Here is a 22,572-nt window from a genome sequence, read left to right as displayed (position 1 = left end):
CGACAGGATGGGAGCGAAGGCGTATTCATCCTCCTAATTGCAGTGGAGAATCTGCAGAGAAAGTTAACTGTTTGGGGCAGCTCTGCAAGCCTCTCCCGGCTGGCAGCAGGCTCGCAGCAGAGACCCGGGACAGGGGAAAAAACAGCCCCAAAGCAGCAGAGGGGCGCGGGTCCTCTCCCAGCCCTGTGCTGCAAGGGGGCACGCTCCATCCTCCAGCCCAGGAGGAGGCTGACCCTCCTCTTGCAAAAAGGGCTTCTGGGTGACTTCATCTCTCCAGAGCCTTTTCCACAGAGGAAATGACCCAGCAGCCCTGTCATCTTTTCTCTGCTCATTCTTTCCCGGTGCGGTAATTGCAGAGTGGAAAAAGAAGATGGGCTGAGAAGTGGGAGCTTCTCACCTGCTAAAAGTATGGTCAGGACACCAAACGGCACCTGTAGGGTTTAATACAGGAGCCAGCAGCATTCATTTTGCACTAACGCCGTGCTTACAGACACAGTTGCGTGCACACACCAATGTGTGCACGCACACCAAGCACATGTGCAAGGATTCAGCCTAAAAATGAGGGAAACCAGCACGCCATCTCCATCCCTCGATGACACATCCGAGCCCCGGCTGTCCCCAGCGAGGGTGGCTGCACCCAGCAGCAGCCAGACCCAGCAGCGGGTGCAGCCGTGCCGTCACCTGCAGCCGGATTTCTTCGGTACCTGGTCTGCAGACAAGGGGGCTACAGCTGAAAACACCTCTCAGAGCAGGCTGCACGTAAGGGAGAACAGCACGGTCACGTTTTTCTTGATTGGGAGAATAGCCCCCACTGGAATAACTGAAAAAGTGAAAACAAATAAAGCCTTTTTATTTCCACTCAAGATTATTCGAGTAATTTTTATTGAAAATATAAGATCTACAAAGCCATGGATACCCAGCGTGGAAGAACTCATTAAGTTAGCACATTCATCTTTAAAAGGAAAATTTCAGGTCGACCTAAGGTACAATAATGTTCAATTTAAAATCTTGTCTTTCCTTCTGTAAGTTTCAAATCTCTTTTCATTAGGAGGTTCTGTGCAAGAGCTGCTTGTCATGAAAGGAAACACTTTACAATTCATGAGTGTGTTCATTATATAATAAATGAACAGCAACAATATACTAGCCTTTTTTTTTTTTTCCTGTTAACAGTCGTGTGTTAAAGTAAACTCTTATTTTTTTTTTTTGTTTCCATGATTTGGAAATTAGTTACATATGCACCAAAGGAGCTAGTAATTTCTGCTGCTTGTCAGCTACACACAATGAGTATATTGCTGTGTGCTTTCCCCAACAACGAGGATTTTAGTAATATGCAAGGTGTAGATAACATAATACCAAAACCTGCATCACAGAAAAGGTTAATTGTTTTCTTATTCAGCTGCCAGAGTTTATAACCTTAGGCCCCTCCCCAGAGCCAAAGTAGGGGGTGGCCATCCATTAGGTTATGTAAATTAAATGTATACGTTTTCCTTGTTGGCAAGTTCCAAGCGGTAAGCGAGAGTGCAAACAAGGATCTGTAAGCTGCCACAAAATGTATTCATATTTCTACTCTGTGTTGTAAGAGCCAAAGGGAGGACACGTATGTCAGATGTTGAAAGAACAACTGAATCTTTGTTTTTGATCATTATGGTCAGTACGTCATGAGGTCTTGTAGCTGAATGCTAAAAATGGCACCACACTTGGACATCCCATAGCCTGACACAGTACATTTGTGTTTCCCTAGCCACTGAGCGCTGGTCTCACAGAGACCCTGACTTTATTTATAAGCTAACAAAAAATAGATTCGGGTGCTGAAGAATCACAGGGAGGGCTCATACAAAGACAATTAACCCTCGCACCAAAACCTAATTTTATGGTTTTACTTAAAGCCACACTGAATCAGTTGTGAGAGGGTGAAGATATAAATACACCTCTCTGCTTCATCGGCAAGAAGGTGGACAACTGACCATTCAAACAGAGGGGCTGGAAACAAAGCTTAGTTGTCCTTTAAACAATGAAAAGGAGAGGCATACATAAATGGTCACCAAGGCACAATATGACAAAGGTGAAGAGTCCCTGAGACTCTGGTCTGGGTCTGTACCATTCCCCTCCCTATACAAGTAAATGAGAACATTTAGGAAAATATAATACAAAATCTCTTACAGGAAATATAGACTACACTTGCTAAAATCACTTCCCTAAAAGTGTTTATAGCTTTTTTCTTTTTTTTTCCTTTTTTTTTTTTTTTTTTTAAAAGACCTTCTTTAAACAGGTAATGCAAAGACTGGTCCGTTTTTTTCTTACCCGGCAAGCCAAGCTCTAATGACTTCACTAAGCAGAAGTTGTATTAAAATACATCTTCATAGTATTGCTACAATTTGGGTAAATATGTTCTGAACAGCTTGATGAGTACTAAATAAACTTTGCTGTTTTACAGCATACATTTTATTTTTTTTTTGCACTTTTAAAGAATAGAAAAATGCAATTATAGTGTGCAAAAGAAAAAAAGATTAATTATCTTCTAGCTGAATACTGTAATTTTAAGCCATGCCTTCCATAAAAATGTATTGACATGTGTAAATAGAAAAAAAAAAAAAAGAACAAGCAAACAGAAGTTTTCCTTGCGAGGAAAGATTATCGCAATCTGGATCACTTGAGTTCTGTATTCTTCAGACAAAGAAATTGAGGAAAAAACAAACACCGAAAACACTGAAATGCTTCAAACGTCATCCATTCCACAATAACAGGTTAAAATTGCAGTGTTGGTTTCTACTACTCCTGTTAAGATGGATAGAATGATTTGCTGCTGGTTGGATATTGAATACAAAAAAGCAGAAGAAAGTTGAGATCATCCCACATGAAGTCATTGTTAGAGCTGGCTTTTCCCCCGTTTTGAAGTACAGTAGTGACTTGTAAGTATGACCTTTCTAAAGATCATCTGAAATTTGAAGGTTTATCTGCCTGCTTCACCCAAACAACAACTGCTGAAAGAATTTACGTTACAGAGCCTGCTATACAGCATTCAAAATGTTGGGTTTTTTTTCCATGAAAAAATACCACAAAAAGTAGTTTTAAAGTTTTTGCATCTCTGAATCACTAACACATTGCAGGTTCCATTTATTCCTCGATGTTTGAAAATGGTTTCTGCAAAAATCAAAAGAACTGTCAAACTTCCTGACGCCATGCTTCCAACAGTTTGAATTTAATACTTCTTGAATGGAATGACAATTTATTTTCTTTAATTTGCAGTATGGCTACATCAAGCTAGCTTTAAGTCACAACTGTACCTAACCACAGTTCTCTGCAGCCAACCCATGATTTACAATATCTAATATTGTGGTTACAGTGCAGGGAACCGTGGGTACGAAACCTCCATGTCAGAGTTACTGTGGTTGGGGTTTCCTGGAAGAGTGGCAGTTGACACCTCTGGAATATTCATATATAAGTGCTTCAGTCAGATGGTCCTGAGTCGAACTGGTCACTCAGGCACTATGAGAGCCTGGCATTCAGTCTGCGGGAATGTGTGTAACCTCCGTCGCTCGAGCCGCTTTGCAAACTGTAGTGGTCTTCAGCATCACTGGCACTTCCAATACTGTCCATTTCACCTGGTGTAAATTCCATTCCTTCAATGTCTACTTCTAAAGGAAACACAAAAAGGCACGTTTTCAGAAACGCAGCGGCTCTAACAAGTGATCAGGGGCCACTACTGCCTGTGTAAATCAACATTCAGGTGAGACCTGGATGGTACCTCATTTTCTGTAATTAAAAAGATCTGGAACAGCAGTTCCTGGGGTAAGCAGCATCCTGTCCACATGAGAATTAAAATCCCTTCTGTCCTCATCCACGTACAGCACAGCATCAATACCAAATGCTGTCCCAGAACTGTTCCAACCTATGCATAGACACTTGATTTTAACAAAAAAAAAAAAAAAAAAAAAGAAACAAAACAACACACGCACAAAAAAAAAAAAAAAAAAAAACAACAACCTGAGAGGCTGTAACACTGCAGCACCACCGTTCACACTAATTCCAACCTATGCAGGTGTCAGCTAGCAGTGACTGCGGTGTAGCCATCTGTCCCCAGTAACTGCACTGGGGCTGACAACTCATCTCCCATAGCCCCTGAAAAAGTCAGCATGCGCGAGTTTTCGGTCTCAGAGAAAACTGCAAATAAGAAAATAAGAAATGGTGACAGGGAGCTTGAAGAGCTTGGTCTTAAATGAGAACCAAATGCAGAAGACACTTGGTGATCACTGCACAGAAAATATTTTAAAATTTCACAATAAATGATGTGGAATTAATTTATTCACACAAATGAATTAAGACAAATAACATCTTTTCTTCCAAGAAGAAAATATTATGCCAGCCTTACCAATAATTACACTAAAAATTCGGAACATTAAATGGTAATTGTTTAAAAACCTGGCAAAAACTCACGCTGTATAAATAGCTTTACAAAAATCAAAACTGATTAGAAAAAAAAATGTTTTGCAAAGAATGTACAAAAGATATAGTAGTTTTTTATTCTGCAGATTGCATAATGGAACAATTTTTCCTGGGTTTTGTTGAAAGCTTGATTTTAGTTCTAAATAATGCTTTTCTGTTTTCTTGCTTCCCTGCTTCCCTTTTCCTTCCTGCTCCTGCAGCTCCCTCTGGGAAGCCCTGGTTGCGTTACCTTGTTCAGAGTCAGTGGATATTGTTGATCCCATGCTGTCAGTGCGGATGCGCTCCATGCCCTGCACGGATAGCTGCTCCAACCTGCGCTTGAGGTAGCGGTGCTCCCGCTGTAATTGTTCTTTAATATTTAGAGCTTTTCGGTCCTGTTCTTCCAATTTCTTAAAGGGAGAGAGAACTGGTAAGCCACCGGTTTTTATCCACATTAAAGCAAAAGTAACTTAAGATCTTTTCATGAGCAGTTCTTTTAGAGCAGGAATTGATGATCAGGCAAAATCGTCTTTGCTACTGTTATTCAGAGCTCCCTACAATTTCAACTGTCCAGGCCAGAACTGAGTTTGTTTCACAGCAAAAGACATGGATACAGGGGAAAAAAAAATCCCTTAGAGACTCCTTTGCCACTAGCAAGTTCCTCAGCTAAGACTGAATTATTGTTGCCTTGGTTCTGGGGAATATTTTAATCATTCTGTCAGGCAAAACTGTCATCATCTTTGATAACCAGAGCACAGCTCAGGTTTCAGTCAGAATGCAATGCCTGTTTTGGTGAAATAAAGAAGTTTTTACCGTAAAGGAACCATTATGAGGCTCCTCAATGGTCTCCCTCCTACCACAGGCTATGGAAATGTTTTCCTCTTAGAGCACTTCACTAACATTACTCCAGTACTGCTTGTATAAAAGAGGAGGCTTTTACCAACAATTACCTTCATTCTTGCATTTCTCTTTCCTAGAACTTCTCTGGAGCTACTCTGGTAATTCTATGATAACCGCCTATCAAATCAGTGCTATTAATCCAATATTTCCCAGCAAATAGCCTCTGAAAGGATCCCGGCACAGCTCTGCCTAAAATCTCCCCTGTTGCTTGGATAAAAGAAGGTATTTGGAAATAAAAAGAATACCTCACACCCTGTAAAACGTGCTGCACTGTTGGTACAAATGTCGTACAGAAACATTTTACTCTAGGGTTTCAACTGAACAATTTGCCGATGTTTTTGTACCGATAGCCATTTTCAAAAATTGTCTACATAACTAGGGAAGAAAATACAATGAGTACAATGGGATCAAAAGCAGGAACTATGAACAAATCAAAGCCAAAAAAAAAAAAAATAAAAAGACGATTTTTTTCATCTAAATTATTAAATAAATTGCATGTTGTAGCAGTAAAAGCACATACAAGGAAGACTGAATTTCTCTTTGAGCTGTGTTTACATGCCCATACAATTTAGGGGATGTACTGGGAGCGAACACTGCTGCTGCTGATTCTTCCCTACCGTCTGAATGAACCTAGGCTTGGTTTTCTAGAGAAGGCTGGCGTGGGACAGCATACACCAAACCACAGGCCAAATGACCACAAAGATTCTGCTGTTCCAATGCAACCCTTAAAGCAGACGCATTTATCTTTGAAAACCTAATTGCCATTATTCAACGAGGCAGCTTCCCTGCTGACTTGAAAACTAACTTCTGTAGCCTGTAAGGCCCCACACTACTTAGATACACATCACGCATAGGAACACAAGGTTAGAGTAAGAAAATGGGCTGGCACATCCATGTACACAGCAAACCAAGTGTGCCCAATTGATCAGATTTCCTTTTCCTGTGTTTTCCTGGCCGCAGTCCCAAACTCTAACAACTATTTTGGGAATGAACTTAGTGATTTGTATCCAGGAGACTCAAAACTGTCTCAAAACTGTCCAATCATTCAGGGCAAGTTTTGGTGAGCGAGTGTGTGTTCAAAACTAATTATTGGACTAGATTATTGTATTAGAAATGACAGAGGGGCACTGGCACGCTCTGGCAGTGCAGCAGGGAGGTAGCTGTCTTCAAAGCCTGTAGGCCGGATGAAGAGGAACAATTAAGTGTCAGGCCAGGAGGGATAGGTTTGGTTAAAATCTCAAAAAGAAAACTAAACTTCAGTTTCACTTTTCAGAGAATGAGGACTTGGTACTATGCGTGATGGACTTTGAAACAACATGCTCCTAGCTTTTTTTTTTTTTTATCAGCAGCTGAAATGGTAACTACATGGCTGATCTCTCACACTTGCCACTTGTAAAAACAGATTTGCAGTTTGTATGCATAAACCCACGATGGTGGGGGGGGGGAGCCCAAGACAAAAACCACACGCAGTGCCTTTCATGCATGTTAGCCTGAATTATAAACATGAGGCCAAAATCTCAAATGGTAAAAACAGGGGTTGCTCAGCTGGAGTAAATGTGCTTACAAGAGCTGAAGTAGCTCAGTAACCTTGTTCTCGAGGTATGGTTTTGCTTAAATTCATCTTTAGTACTTCCTACGAATTACACCCATTTCTGCAATTGCACGGAATCTTAATGCTGTACAACAGCAGGCTGTTTGCAGAAATATTCCTAGATTACTGGCAGCGTTTGACCTCTCTTCACACTTTTCACTTTCCTATCTTTTCCCCTCTAACACTGAAGAAATGCCAGATGAATAATTACAGTCTTGGACACAGCAGCAGCAATCTGCATTCTTTAAGTTTTTACATTTAAATACTTGTTTTATATTTGCACGTAGCCTGATTTCCCTGAAAACTATGAGAGTGAAACTAGAGTGCCTTGGAAAGGAGGAGGCCTGGGGAGGATCTTCCTTTGTTTACCTGTGCAAATACATGACCTGTACTGCTGCTGACGCACAGGTGAGGTTTTGGTTTTGTTTTCAACTTGTGGCACAGATGTTACATGCACAAATATGCAAGGGGAGTGGCAGCTAACATGAGATTACATTTATTTTTGGTTTCTTTTTGATGACTGTCAAATGCTCCAGGATCTGGTCATCGGGGTAAAGGATGAGGACAAGACTTATAGTGGCTATAAAATCCTTTGACTCCACTCGTTATTTCATTATTACTTGTTAATATTTTTACATTGAAATTAGTGGAGTACCAACGCTACTTTGATTAAAAAACATATATTAATCAAAGAAGAGCCCTGATACATATATATTCTTAATACAATGTAAACTAAGCAGAAACCACAAAATCACCATTTCATGTATCTGAGACTGCTGGGTAAATTGTAAAACACACCAAAACTTGACACTGAGTGAAATCCCTGCATCTAATGAGGATGAACATATCCAGAAGATGAGACATATGGGTATGGATTTTGTGTGAAAATTAACTTCCTCTCTATGGATACACATTCTGGAAGGTTCTGCCTTAAAAACGGAAAAATAAAATAAAATACAGATGAACGTTTTTACCTTGATATGCATCTTAGCTCTTTTCAACAGGCTGAGGGTGGTGTGCCTGGTGCTGTCCGGCCCGAGAGGCACAAGCTGTTTTAGCTGCTCCAAATATAGCCGGAGTTTAGCCCGCCTGCAATCATTAAAAATGAAGAGCGTTGTAGTACAGTTGCACTCGGATAGCACATCCTATATGCAAACACCATCTGTTTGCAGGATCTCTCTGCAGAGCTCGATTCAACAGTGGCTTCCTCTCCCCTCCCTTTGGCAAAGTTTCAGAGCAAAAGGTCACTCGAAATGTAGTAATGCTGCTTGGCACATTTATGCAGTATTTTCATACCTAGATTTCAAAGCAGTTTGCTCAGCCTGGCTAGTCCCAACTTAAGGAAGGGGAAGTACACTCAGAGTAATTCAACCAAAGTTGCACGCTGACTTCGAGGTTGTATAAAGAAGAAAAACACGGACTTCAGGGAGAAACCAGCTCTGGCCACGCTGGGTCCTGCTTCACCTTTTCAAGTGGTACTACTAACTGCTCTCAACAGCCTTTCTCCTGTGTTAATGACATCAAACCCATCAGCAAAGCGTGGATCAAGGAGGTGGTATTTCTGCAGACACTCCGTTTCCAAACATTTTATATTTCATTGTGTAATTTCTTTGCATTTCTTTGTATTTCTTCATTTCTTACAACCTTACTTTAACTATCCAAAACAAAGCAATAGTGAAAAAAAGAACATTGTGTGAGTATTTCTACAGTTAAAACCAAGAGAAAATCCCTCCTGTTTTTCGTGCATAATCCTGAACAGGAATCCTGACGAAATTACCTCTCAGTTTGACAATAAGATAGAAATAGATGCAGAAGCGCTTACATGAGCAACATCTGTAATATTTTCTCTCTGCCAGTCTGTTACAGCTTGAACAACACGATGATCTGGAGCGTGCCTACATCCCCCACAAAGCAGTCATAGCAAGCAAAGCGGATCACAAGTGTGACATGAATAATTATCTTTCTCAGATCTGCTACATGCTGTACACATGAAGGAAACAAAACAAACTGCAGGAAACTGAACACTCCTGGTCAAGAATGAACCTTCTTTTGAACACTCAGTTCAGAAGAAGAATTCAGCATTAGTCTGAAGTGCCACTTGAGAGGATTTAATATACACTGATGACAAATTACACGTGTAATTGGAATGATTAGTGCAATATAGAGACAACCTGAGAATAAATGGGGGAAAGAAGTAAAACAAAGCAAAAAAACTAATTAAAATTCAGTGCTGTAATGACAACACATTTAGTTCTGGCTGCCTATACATCAGCAGTGTATTAGGTGGGAATTCAAAGAGCATTTCTATGAAATTATTAATTCTTCATTATTAATTCTCCATTCAGGAGAAAAAGATTATTGGTGAAAATGCAATTCTCAAGAGAAAAGCAACGACATGTTCTTTGTTTAGGCCTGGGGTTTGTTTTTAAATTCAAGGTTCTAAATTTAACAATATAAAAGCTTTTATTTAACCAACAGCACTATGGACTCGGGTAGATACCCAGGTAAGTAACCCCACCAGCCTGCAGAGCACCCTGTAACTGCTGATTTAAATTCAGACACTGACCTTTAAAATAGGTCCAAAAGAGAAAGTACCCCAATTAGGGACTACTGGTATCTGTACTGAAAACTGTGTCTCTAGCCTCTGCCAACTACCTGGCTTTTCCGTGTTTTAAATAAAAAACTTGCTTCAGGCACTAAATTCTATTAATCTTTTTGGTTTTTAAATGGCCTCTAAACACGCACGCAGTCATCTGCGTCACTCAGCACAACTTGGATGCAACTCTATTTAGACAGCTGACAGAAGTAGGGACTGCAGATAAAGGAGGACGTGGCAAGGAAGAGGACAAGAATAGCATCCAAGCAGCAAAGAGAGAGTTAAATACATGGAAATGGAACTAGCAGTGTGCTTACAGTAGTTAGAAGCATTATAGTGAACATACAGAACTGCTGATCTGAGATCTGCTTGGTAGGAATCCTGAAAAACATTAACGGAGCTCGACTGCATGCTGAACTTTTCAGCCTCTGTTGCTATTTGAAGAAAGTCAGCTTGCCACGGGGAAAAAATCAGGTTTTAGTGTGCTCCATTACCGTCAGCTGGGGAATTAACAGAGATCCAACCACGATCAGTGGGCAATGCCGTGTGCCTTTTCAAAGCACTCATTCTTGTTGTGTTGTATGCAAACCAGGTAAAGCAGGACTTCACAGAACTGCTAGGAAGAGCATGTGACTGAAGCTAAGAAGAATATTTTAAACAACCAACAAGAAGAATTAAAAAGAGCTAAATATTAAAAAAAAATAAAACACTTAAAAGCATTCTCAGCACTAGCTACTGTCAGCACTGTATGTAATAAGCACATCTACTAAAAGACCTATTCTAATTTCATTTTTTTTAGGGTATTTATTTCATTTATTCACTCAGCACCTATAAAATCATGAAAGATTTTAAAGCATAAGCACGTAGATCTTTACATAAATACGGGCATATTTATGAGGCTAATTCATACATCACAGCACAAAAGCATAATCGATGGCAGGGATTAGGAAGGTAACAAAAGAAAAGCAGCCCATCACAGTTACCAGAGTAAATATCCCCGTGTTTTCCAGTTTACACATCACAGAAAAAAAAACCACTGTAATAATGCCAGCAAACGTTTCAGGCATGTTATGGTAACAGACCACACCACCAGCAGCAAGGGACCCGAACTTCACGGCAGGTGAGCTGTCACGTACAGGATCTGCCAGCACCGCCTTCCCTCCTTTACTGCAGGGACCCGACTGCTCGCTCTCCTCGGCCGAGGGGAACCACCCAGCAGGCAGCCACAGAGGTAATCACAGCCCGAGCTGCTTTGTGCTTCGCAGATCACGCCACGTACTCCACCTAGAAAACAAGCCGCCCGGTCCCAGAGGAACAGGGGAACGGTCTCCCTACGTGAGATGCGGTTCAGGCGCGGTAATTACACTGCTCCAGCTTCAAAACCCGGCACGTTCGCCCACACCACGTGTGATGTCAGGCCAGTAAAGCAGTGCCTATAAAAGCGAGCACTTTCCCCACCTCATGCGGATGCACAGAAACATCCCCCTCGTTGCCACTCCTGAATTGATCCAAGGTGAGGATCTATTAAAAAGTGCCCCAAATCTGCATCCTTGAGCTGTGCAGCAGCAGTGAGGTGCCAAGCTGGAGCTGGGAAGCCAACGCCAGAGGGACCTGTCTCACACTGGTACATCTGCTTTTTGCCAGAAAATACCAGGGTTTTGGATGTTCTGAGGCAACGTCTGCCAGCTGGGACTCCCCTGAACTGGTTTTGACTGGGCACTACTGGTCAGCACTTCTGCACAGACAGCAGGACGAAACCTGCCACACCACAAGGTGTGGGTCAGCGGTGCTGTGCCTCAGGTCTCTTCAGAATCACAGAATCATCAAGGTTGGATAAGCCCTCCAAGATGATCTGCTCCAACTGTCCCTACCACCAATGTCACCACCAAACCATGTCCCCAAGCACCGGGCCCAACCTTTCCTTGAACACCCCCAGGGACGGTGACTCCACCACCTCCCTGGGCAACCCGTCCCAATGCTCGGCCACTCTTTCTGAAGAGAAATGTCTCCTCATTTCCAACCTGAACCTCCCCCAGCACAACTTTAGGCCGTTCCCTCTTCTGCTTCATCACCTGTGGGCGTCCAGCTGGGAAGTTGAGGCCTGCCTCAGGGCGCTCCACCACAGGACAAAGCAGAAACCCTGTGGTGCTGGCAGCTTCCCCACACGGGCACATCCACCAGAGGTTTGTCTGAAGACCACTCACTGCAGCCCACAGAGACCCCACTCCAGCGCTCGACCACGAAAAGCCAGGAGAAACACTGGCCGCTCCGCTCACCGCATCTCCCAGACAGGCTGCCACACAAAAGCAAATGAAGATCTTTGGCTCGAACCATTTTCGAAATTGCAGTAAATGCATCTGTGAAGTAATAGTCAAAAAAACTTCTCCATATGTAGGAAATCCTGGGTGCAAATACATTTTAAGACAGCAAGAAATGGAATACTACACTGCAAAGGGGGGGAAAACGAAACAAAAAAGCCTATTGTTCACACTGGATAATCTTAATTCCAGGAAAACTGCAACAATTCCAAGAAATTCCTACAACTACTTGATGGGTGGTTGCAATGGGAACAAAATCCTCCTCAGTAAGGCCAATTAATGTAATAAGAAGCAATGGTTGTGAATTGGGAGCTTCATGATGGTCATTAAGAAACAAATTTTTTACGAGGGCGGTGGTGCACAACTAGCATAGGTTGCCCAGAAAGGCTGCAGAACTGCTGTCCTCGGAGGTTTTTCAAGAGTCACCTAGACAAAACCACCGGTCCCTCCGATGGAGATTTCAGTGATCACACAAATCAGATTGCTTGTGAAGATGCAGTATTTGACTCAGAAAATTGCCCCTGCTAACAAAAATGATGCACTTGACACCGTGCCAATCCGACCCAGTACAGTGCTGTAGGCTCGGGGAGCGACCTGATCCACCTGTAGTCTTTCCACATGGGCTCTGCAGTTTTTTTACACAACACAATGACAGAAACAGCCTACAGACAGTCAAAAAGCAGGTATATTCAGCTGCCCAGCTCCCTGATGGCAGCGAAGAAACAAAGGTATGTTTCCTAAACCATACAGGTACAAATCCAGGGACCCTATTTGGGGCCTGTTATTTAAACCACCGATCTACACAAAGCCAACTGGAAAGGCAAAGCTTTCCTTTGGCAAGTGCATGTCCCATACAAGTTGCTTTTTCCTCAGCATGGCATGCCTCAGCCAGGCCTAAGCAAAATTAAATGGCCACAGATGCTTGTGACAATGAGAAATCCTGTCACAGCTGTGCGGAATCACTTGCAGGAAGCATCCAAATGGCAATGCTCAGCCGTGATTTCTCAACAAGCACAGGGAAGAACATAAATCTCAACAGATACAGGTCAAATTCCTGACATGTCCACCTGGTGTGTCCTCGAGGTCTCAGTCCCCGTCCTCCCCAGGCTAGAAGAGCGACTCTCACACGTACTCCTTCTCTTGTTGACTCAACGCTGGCTGTAAAAGGGAAGGCCCAACTCTATCAGCCACGTTTTCTGTCCCATGGCAGGTCCTAGAACTGTCCACTCCACTTTGTTTCAACACCCACAGCCCAACCATCATGTACTACTGAGGCATGCATGGGCAGGAACCAACGCTTGCCTCACAAGAAGGCCCAAGCTGTGCTTTCTGCAAGATGTTTTCACTGCTAAAAATGCTTGCATGGCTGAACATGTGTCTCTATTTCAGATCTCCCAAATTTAGTCCACTAAGCTAAGCAGTGTGTACAGGAGGTTGTCATACTCTCAAATCAACTGCTAAATATACGTGCATGGTGATGCTATGCAAAGAAAAGAGCACAATACATCAAACATTCAAATGACGTTGAAAATCCAATCATTAAAAGCTGTACTAGTGAGAACAAGCTACATTTGAAATAATGCAAAAATTAAAAATTCATCATTCCTGTACTCAATTATCTCAATCCAAAAGCCAGACAGCCTCGGATCCTATCACGGGGTAAGTTCTGTCCTACCTCACAAGTAAAGCCCCCAGAGTTTTTAATCCAAGCACCCTCCTCACACACACACTTCAAAGAACATAAACCTATTACAGGTAATGTGAGCAAAAATTTTGAAATGAATCTAGAATTAGCAATATTATTACAAACTGGACAGCGTTACCGAAGCATTTCAAATTCTTCCTCTCGTGTTTTGCATTTTTTTCCACATTTACACCTATCCTGGTCCTGGTGCTGTGCAATGAAGTTAATATACACAGGTTTAAATATAGAGCAGTTACTAAATTTTTCATTGTTGCATAATGACTATGTAATCTGGATTAATAACGTACCTAGGATGCAGTCAAGAGAGGAATCTCTGCACCAAAAAAATCACTTCTGGAGTCAAATGTTCTCCAGGTACTTTGTGAACCAAAAGGGTCTGGGCTGAGCCCACAGCTCAAGGTCAGAGACCCCTGCCACAATCTAACTGTTGTGTTTTCTCCCTAAAGAATGGTGGTTTTATCTCCCTACCAGACATGAAATTCAGCATAAAATACAGAAGTGAGCTAACTGCAGTTGTAAGATGCTTGCGTTTCTACAGGAAGACTCTTCACAGTTTTATTTATGAAAGATCAGCACCTGCGTATGGGGAGCAGTGAAGTTTTAGTCATAAAAAATCAGCAAATCAGGATCTTTCGCAACTCTTATTGGTCATGATGAATGAAGACAGCATTACTATTCATATCTTTACCATTATTTGTTTTTTAAAAAAAAATAGAGACCAGCATTAAAAACTTCCCCAGTGCAACGTCAGAATTCACCTGACATGAAGGTAAAACAACAGAGAGGATTCTGCCTGCACACCGACCTCAGCGCCAACTCCTTTAGAGTGGACTCTGCCACAAGAAGTCAGGATCTCTTCAGAGCTTCAGTTCTTTGCATTTTATGCACAATCCCACTTGAGCAGTGACAGAATATGGCTGCAAATGGCTTTAATGGTACTGTAAATGAAATGTTCTCATGTCGTTTTCTACATTCGTGGTATTGTGTCCATACATACAATGTAGGCACATGAGTAATTAAATGCTCTGCTTAGTCTAAGTCAGTATTCACACACACTTGCCTTACTCCTCCTTAAGCTAATACTTTTCCTGAAGTACGTGTCAGGAATGATGTATTTACAGATGGAAATACTTTTTGTAAGCTACCAAAGATAATCCTGTACCAATTAGAAGACATGTTTACGAAGACATTTTGAGATATTATAACTAAAACTTCAATCATAAATAATAGAAAGTCATAGAAAAATGCTCTAAAGAAACCTCTTTATTAATGATCTTTACAGCATTTTGAATATCTTCAGAAAAAGATCAAATACAATGGAAGATAACAACCCTCCACTGAAGAATGAAATCCAGTCTTTTCCGTATTTATTTCAATCAGAAACACTTTCAATATATTTTTTTTATTTTTTTATTTTTATTCTACAAAGGATACCTCAAACATATATTCCTTTTTTCAAAAGAGGGTCATATTCAAGCGGCACAAGCTACTTCAACAAATTTACTTTAGTGAAAAGGAAAGAAAACCTCTTAGTATTAAAGCACTGTACCATGGCAAGGCACCCAGTGTGCCGCACTTGGACATTCTGATTGCTTCGAGATGTGTGAAATATTTGCTCACAGCTCAGTGCCTCCGAGTCAAAACCAGAAAATTCAGTAGTGCCCTTACAGCAAACTTCTTTGGTTCTTATTATACAAAGAAAAAATAAACCAAACATCAGCGGCCTGTAATGGATGCACTTTTCTTTTCTTGAACTAAGAAGAAAATGCTAAAATTTGTGCTGCAGGTGAAGATTCATAGAAGGATTGTTCCAAATATATGTATTTTTTTCTCTACATCCAATACCTCACACAAGCCCCTACAACTAAATTCAACAGTGAAGCACGGGAAGGTACTGTGGAAACAAACAGCTGGAAAAAGCTCTGAGTACCTAATTGAAGAGATTGCTAGTGGATTAAATGCAATACCCAGCCGTGTTTACTTCAGCATTTTCTAGGAGTTTCACACTCTACATGCATTTTCAGAGTCCCAAATATTTTCATGCATCCATTTCTCTACATTGGAACTCGCCAAATGGCTCTAGCAGCCAGGTAGCTGTCGGTCTTCAGGTACTTCTGAAGTGCCCAAATATGTGACATCACTTGCCTACAAAGGCAATGGCTCCAAGCGTATCTTAAAATCATTACCTTTGAAAGAACCATGGCTGCTATGAACTTGGTCATCCACAAGTTTTCATGTGAATACCGGTTAGAAATGGGTGGTGATGGTGCTAACTCTTGCACTACAGGGGACAGAAGAAAATATCTGCTGCCCCGACAAAGTTTACCATTTCCATGTTTTCTGCACTTTATCACTCTGAAGCATTCATACTGCCTTTATTTACTTTCACTTAGTGTCGCTTTGGCCCACTTGCTGAGCCAGGACCCCACACTTTTAACTGTTTTTGTTTGTTTGTTTGTTTTTACCTTCCAAAAGCTGCAGATTGTTCACATTTTAGAATATATGCATGTACCAGACCTATTCCTATATCTTTTAGCAAGTGTAATTTAAAGGAAGTATCTGCAATACCGTAAAGGTATAAATATTTGGCCTGCTAAGCAGCATGCAGAAAGCTAGCTGGGGACAGGTGGATACTGGTTTATACTGGGAGGCTCCTGACTGCTGACGGAGAGGAGGAAATCTTGGTGCCTTATATTGTCCTCTTCTCTTCTTCCTCCTTTCCCTGACCCTTGAGAAGCTTCCTGCTGGGTAAAGCAGCTGCCTGTCCTACAGTATGAGCACAGGGTGACACTGATATTTCTTCATCTCTCAGGAAACCTACAAGCAGCTTTCAGTGCTCTTGCACTGGAGGGTGGGCTGTGGAGGCCAGAGTACCCCCATAAGACAGAAGCAAGGTTGCAAAAACAACAGGAGCTCCTGGGGGGGCTTACTTTGGGCTGGAACATCTGTGTGAAGCAGCAACCTGGGCAGCAGCGGTGTGAGGCCCAACCTGAGCCTCAGCAGCTGGGGGCTGGCATCTCCCACCCCAAAGCTCTCCTCTGCCTCACCAGGCCCCAGCATAGCCCCTTCTCTGCGGCCCATCCACTGCTTTTTGTCCACCAGCTGGTGCCAGAAATGAGACTTGAAGCACCAGGACCGATGCTCACCTCAGCAGCCAAGCATGCCCCTTGTGAGGCCCTGGGTGTCCTGGGCTCAGGCTGCCCCTCAGGAGCGTCTCTCACGGCAGCAGCAGAGCATGAAACATCCCAGAGCCACACTTTACTTTGGCCAGCAGAGGAAATAAAAGCCCTGCGGTACATTTAGTCCCTGTTACCACCCAACTCCTCAATCTTCTCCCACTCCAGCACTCCCCCAGCCGCGGTGACGCGCGCAGGAGCCGCCATGGAGGCGCGTGAGGCGTGACCCTGCTGCGTGCCCTGCCGGCGCCATCCCACCTCACGCACACCCCAGCGCCCGAACTGCCTGCAGACCGACCCCACGAGAGGACAAAACGAAAACACAGCTTGCTTTCTTCACACCATGTGCACGGCAGCACAGTGTGAGCAAGGGACACCAGCAGCTCGGACTGGTACCAGTTTTAGCTGTGGGGGAACCACAGCCTCAGGACTGACATCTGACCGCTCTCCTCTCCTCTCCTCTCCTCGTGTTTTTCCAGCGCTCCTCCTCCCTGCAGTCAGGCTTGGCTTCCACACCACTTTCCCCAGGCTTCAGCTCACTGTCGTAAGCTGCTCCGTTTTGAGCAGCAGCCAGGGAAGGTTTAACAGCCCTTCATTGTCTCAGGTCTCCGAGGTAAGTAACAGAAACATGCAGAAATTCGAGATGTGCTTCTCGGAAAACTTCAACAGGAATTTACAGGCTATACAGGGATTCCCAGAAGCATCCCGAGCAAACAACGGCAGCTGGCTGCCATTTGCCTTCCCTGGATGGTTACCACCTCAAAGCTACACGTAAAGGATTCCCCCATCCTCTGACCAGAGGCAATAAAAATCTCTGACCTTGCAAGAAGCTGAGGCAACAGAAACCGGAAATTACGGTAACCGATGAAATCATCTGCAGTAAGTTTTCACCCTCGTATGGATTTTTTTTCCTCAGTTTAAAAAAAATAAAAATATTCTAACCAAGTAATGTAGCCTTTAAGGTTGTGCTCATCTACAGACAACAGTTTTCTGTTATTTTAAACCTTCAAAGTCAAACAAGCGTGAATAATTCTTACACCTACGGAAAAGGAATTTCTGTTTCTAACGTCTTCTGTTTTCAGCCCTGGTATCTGCTGGTTGTCTTTCAGCTTTTACCTCCCAGCTGCCTGTGAGCAGTAGCAGGAGGTATCACATAGCACAACAGGCTTGGCATCACATCTGCCACACCTGCGTAATACAGGCAGAAACCAACAGTGCCTTGTGGGGAAATGCACGAGTGATGGCAATGCATTTGTAGATACTCGAAAATACAGCTTACAAAAAAAATAATCAGCCTTGTTTTCATTAAACTTATTAAATACTTCCTTCAGCCTGCCTTACACTTGTTTGTTTCACACATTACGATGCACACATTGCAACTTAGTAGTCCTCCTAAATTAGACCTCTCAAATCCATCTGTCTTACTGGCACTCAAGTTTCTTACGCTACACTCTGGGGAGACTTCAGATCTGAAGTTTGTCTGTTACCTCAGAACACTGATAGACCAAATGAGATAAGCAAAGTGTCGCTGCAAGATCAGACCACGCTGGTATCAAGCGGTTTTAATTCCCACTTGAAGTTACACAAGACACACACGTACTTACACACTGTCCCTCTGAAACCCCAGGAGTGGGTCACGACTCCATCCTGCACACGGGGGCAATGCTGCCCTGCTCTCTGTGATCAGGGGAACACCATATGCCCTCCTGCACGACAAATCCAAGCCTCCTGCCACAGGTTTGCAGTCCTACAGCAGGCATGCCTTTGGTACCTTTCCTAGAGCTCTTGTCAGGAATTTGTTGAGGACTGCAGGGCACGGGTTGAAGAGAAGTGAGCTTACTGAAATAAGGAAAGACTCTGTCATCACCAGGGGTTTGCACGAGTGGAGGACAACAAGACAACTGGTTTTTCCACAAATCAACAGCTCCCCAAAAGGTGGTTTAAGAGGACAGATGCCCCCCCAGCAGCTCTGGGAGCACGTACATCCCTCCCGAGGATGAAGGCTCAAGGTGCAGTGTGGCACCACACACGAGCTACGCGGCCACCCGCCGACAACACCCCAGCGCAAGTCACTGCTTACAAATCAGCCCATGGCTTCAAACCGGCTTTAATTATCAGACTGTTTCCCCACATCAAAATGCTAAGCAAGAACATCGTGTCTCAGGACAGTTGCCAACAGGAAGGATCTTCAAAAAAAAAAAAAAAAAAAAAAAAGCGGGGGTGGGGGGACGACAATGCTTAGAGAAGCCGAGAAAAGTTGAGCTTTAGCTCAGCACTGAGCAAGAAGAGCACAGAGCGAGGCCCAGCAAGCTCCTGCTGCCTCATTTTAAGCCTCCCTAAAGACCTAGTTATTTTATACATGTCAAATATGTTCAAGAATTATTATTTTATTTTTTTTTAACACCACTGTATGATGCCAAATTAAAGGAGAGGCAAGGCGGGCTGAATTATTTTAGCTAAATTAAAAACACAGACTGCCTTCACACGCTGAGCGCGAGGCCTTTGGATGGCAGTGGGCTGTGACGGGATGGCCTCTGCCTGCCTGAAGTCAGAGTGATGCCCCAGCATCAGGAAGGCTGGATACCCGTGGTTGCCATTTTACTGCCTGTTATATCCGTGTGTCCAACCGAAAAGGAAACACCAAGGGACCGATGTGACCCTAAGGGCCGTCTCTAGCCTGAGAAATGCCACAGGAACCCACCTGGCATCGAAGGCATGAGGCACCACAAGGAACAACAACCAAACAGCTTTTTTAAAGCCTATTTAGAGTTAAGGCGACCGTATCTCCATTTAGGCACCCGGACGATCACTTTATCCTTCTCAGAGGTAGGAAGCGTTAAGTCTGACTGGGAAATTCAGCGAATTAAGCATCAGAAATGGGTGTGCAGTGCGTTTCTTACTTCTGTTTTTGCTTGTGCTGATACTTCCTCAGCACCTGCCTCCACCAAAGCCTCGCGGCCATCTTAGAGTAGCAAATGGCGGATGCTTGCGCATGAAGGAGCAAAGAGAATTTGCTTTGAGGGGAAGGAGCCGGTGGGTACTGCTGTCTTTAGTGCTGTAGGTATCCGAGATGTCCTCCAGCGAGGAAGCTGGGGGGCCTTCCTGTCCCTGCCGGAGACAGCGGGGTGCCTGTTCCAGCCAGCCCAGGACGGGCTCAAGCCCCAAGTGAAAACACCAAAGGAAAAGAAGAAAAGAAGTCACCCTGAAGTAAATAACAACAAACATCCCCAAACATCTCGCTGCACGTCTCCAACCCTGTCACTGACACCTTGTAATTAGAGGTGGGTAGAAAAGAGAGTGTAGATGCATATATAAACAAATTTCAGGGAAGAATTAAGTACGCCGGCTGTAATTAAACATGGTCTGCTCCAGGACTAAATGAACTAGAAGCTCAGCAACACTTCCACGGTGTTTTTCCCCCAAAACAGTGGCCCAAAAGGGTGCCACGGGACAGTGGAGGGTTGCAGCCATCTGACAGCCCTGCCTCAGAGGTTAGCTTTAGCTGGCCACAGCACAGATAGGGCCTTGTTTATAATATAATTTCCGTTCTATTTCCTCTTCCATTGAGCAGCACAGAGCTGATTGTCTCCGTGCCAGACAGGGGACAGTTGAGCAGAATATGAAAGCAATCCATTTTGAGACGGCAAGGTATGGCACGGCTCTCCAAAGCTCTGCCCCTTCCCTTCTTCTTCTGCCTTCCTCACAAAATTCAGCCTCGATTTCTTCAGCCTGGTGTTCTGAAGTCATCTGGCAGTGAAAGGAAAAACCTGAAGTTTGGACCCACTTGCCACAGGGCTATGTAAATCCAGGCACTGGGAACCGAGGCATCTGACAGCCTGTTTCAAATACCTGTGAGCACCTAAAGCCAATAACTGCTTCTAGCCAAACGTACACAACCAGCTCCCGAATTTCCCTATGAGGAATTATTTGCTCCACCCATGCCGTGTTTATTTCAGCAGCCAACACGACAGCGCTCACCTATCGGGATTGGGTCAGCTTTCTCGGGGGAATTACAGGGTTTGCCACCTTCGTGTTTGGTAAACACCAGCTAACCTGGTACCTACGACAGGGTCTGTGCAAACGCTGACGGGGCTCCCGACTTTAATAGCAGCTGCTGAGTTCTGACAGCGACCACATGCCAGGCAGGCCCTTATTTAGCAGCTTGTATCTTCATTTAGGTACCTAAATGGAAACAGCCACGGAACAAAGGCAGATAGATTCGTTAGGCATTAATCCCAGGCTGCCTGTTGGGAGGACAGGACTCACAAGTGCTTCTCCAGGCTTTTAGAGGCATTTTGGTACGTTCAGAGGCAGTCTCTGTCTCCCAAATCTTCTGCATTCCTGCTATGAAGGTAAAGCCTAGTACAGGTTTTCCTAATGTAGGGCACGCAGCCCGTGACAAGTTATTAAAGTTAGGAACATTGCAACAGATGACCTCATGTACATCCAAACCCACACCTCTCCTGTATCAGCTGTGTCAATCTCCTCACGCTACGTAATTAGTTATGCTAATTTGAGCAGAAAAAGCAATTGGGTAACATAAACGAGGCTTGAAGGGACGTGCTAGCCACTCGCAACCTTTGGCGAGTCCTGCCACTCCGCTCGGCTCCCGCGGGACACACACACGGCTCCACCAAATCCCAAAACAACCTCTCCTTCCAAAAATAGGAAGGGCCTGAAGAGACGAAAAAAGGAAAATCTTACCCGCTCTTGTGGACTGCACTTTTTAGGACAAGGAAAGTCTGGATCAGGCGGGGGGGGGCGGCTTTTGGTGGTTTTGTTTGTTTGTTTTTCAAAAAAAAGGCCCAAACTCAGCTGCTGTGAAGGAAGAGCATTATGCTTTTTTATGCTCATGACCCACTGGCTAAAATGTTCATGCTTGGAGCTTCCAGAACCATATCTGCAGGCTCTGCAGCCGTCCAAAATTGTGGGGTCTGGCCAGGTTCAGGTGCAGGCACACACAGCTCCTGCTGAACCCCCTGAGCTGAGCACAGAATTGGGCCAACAGCCTGCCTTACGCTACCCCACCACGTGCACCGAGGAAAAAATAGAGTGGGAATTAATAGACCTGAGGGAATTCCAGGCAGTGCATCGAAGCCACGGACTGCTACGCTGGCACAGAGCGAGGAGGGAATGCAGAACAAGGTGTAAGGGGAAAGCATGTGTTGTTCCATTCAGAAGGCACCGTCTGAATTTGGGACCAGGCCACGTTATTCCCAGTACAGGACTGGTTGGAATTCAGTCGAGGATTCCCATCGTGTTATGCAGGGCTAGCTGCAGAGGCCAGCTTCTTAAAGCCCATTAGCTGCCTGAATACCTTAAGCAAATAAATAAATAAATCAAGCTGCAGTTTACTTGCTCAGCTGTGGCTAAGTGAGCTTAAAAGGAAAAAACTTTTTTTTTTTTTTCCATATCTGATTCAGCAAATCTCCTCCAGTTAACAGAGCAGCCGCCAGCAGGCACCTCTCCCCCTCTTCACAGGGTGCAAGCACCTCGCTGCTGTCTGTACAGTCCTGAAAGCACCTGGAAGCCTGGCCCATCGCTCTGGTTTCTGCAAGAGCCACCCCTATACCGTGGTGGATAGGGACTGGTCCTGTCACTTAGCAGATGCCAAGGACGTAAAGCACCTCGCACACAGTCCATTAGAGGCAGACGCACAACGGGCTCATGTTTGGAGAGCGAGGGATGAACAAACGCAAGTGGAAAAAACGCGTGCACTTGGTTGCTCGCCCATCTGCCTTCTGCTCGCTGTTTGTCTGGCCAGGAAGCACGTGGCATTCTGCAGCCCGAGCCCGTACGTAGGGCCTGCAGCTCAGAGCCGACTTCAGCAGGAAAAAGGACAGGACAATTTAGTCAAGAGAGCA

At 44.0% G+C, this 22,572-nt stretch overlaps 1 protein-coding gene across 4 annotated transcripts in view; it reads right to left on the bottom strand.

The window, feature by feature from the left end:
• Positions 1-865: 865 nt before the first annotated feature.
• Positions 866-22,572, bottom strand: part of MXD4 (MAX dimerization protein 4) — a 35,507-nt gene continuing 13,800 nt past the window's right edge. For 2 of the 4 annotated variants that reach the window (XM_082759287.1, XM_082759288.1), the window contains exons 4-6: positions 7,888-8,002; positions 4,673-4,832; positions 866-3,635 (exon numbers count right to left, since the gene is read on the bottom strand). In XM_082759287.1, the coding sequence (XP_082615413.1) occupies positions 3,487-3,635; positions 4,673-4,832; positions 7,888-8,002 (424 nt within the window). In that variant the 3' untranslated portion in view covers positions 866-3,486. Of the gene's footprint in view, positions 3,636-3,745; positions 4,162-4,672; positions 4,833-7,887; positions 8,003-22,572 lie in introns of all 4 variants that reach the window. The other 2 variants (XR_014317400.1, XR_014317399.1) reach the window with 2 other exon arrangements.

The sequence above is a fragment of the Aythya marila genome, assembly GCF_965140915.1.
Source record: "Aythya marila genome assembly, chromosome: 4".
Taxonomy (NCBI): Eukaryota; Metazoa; Chordata; class Aves; order Anseriformes; family Anatidae; genus Aythya; species Aythya marila.
This window is presented reverse-complemented; position numbering and strand designations above follow the sequence as displayed.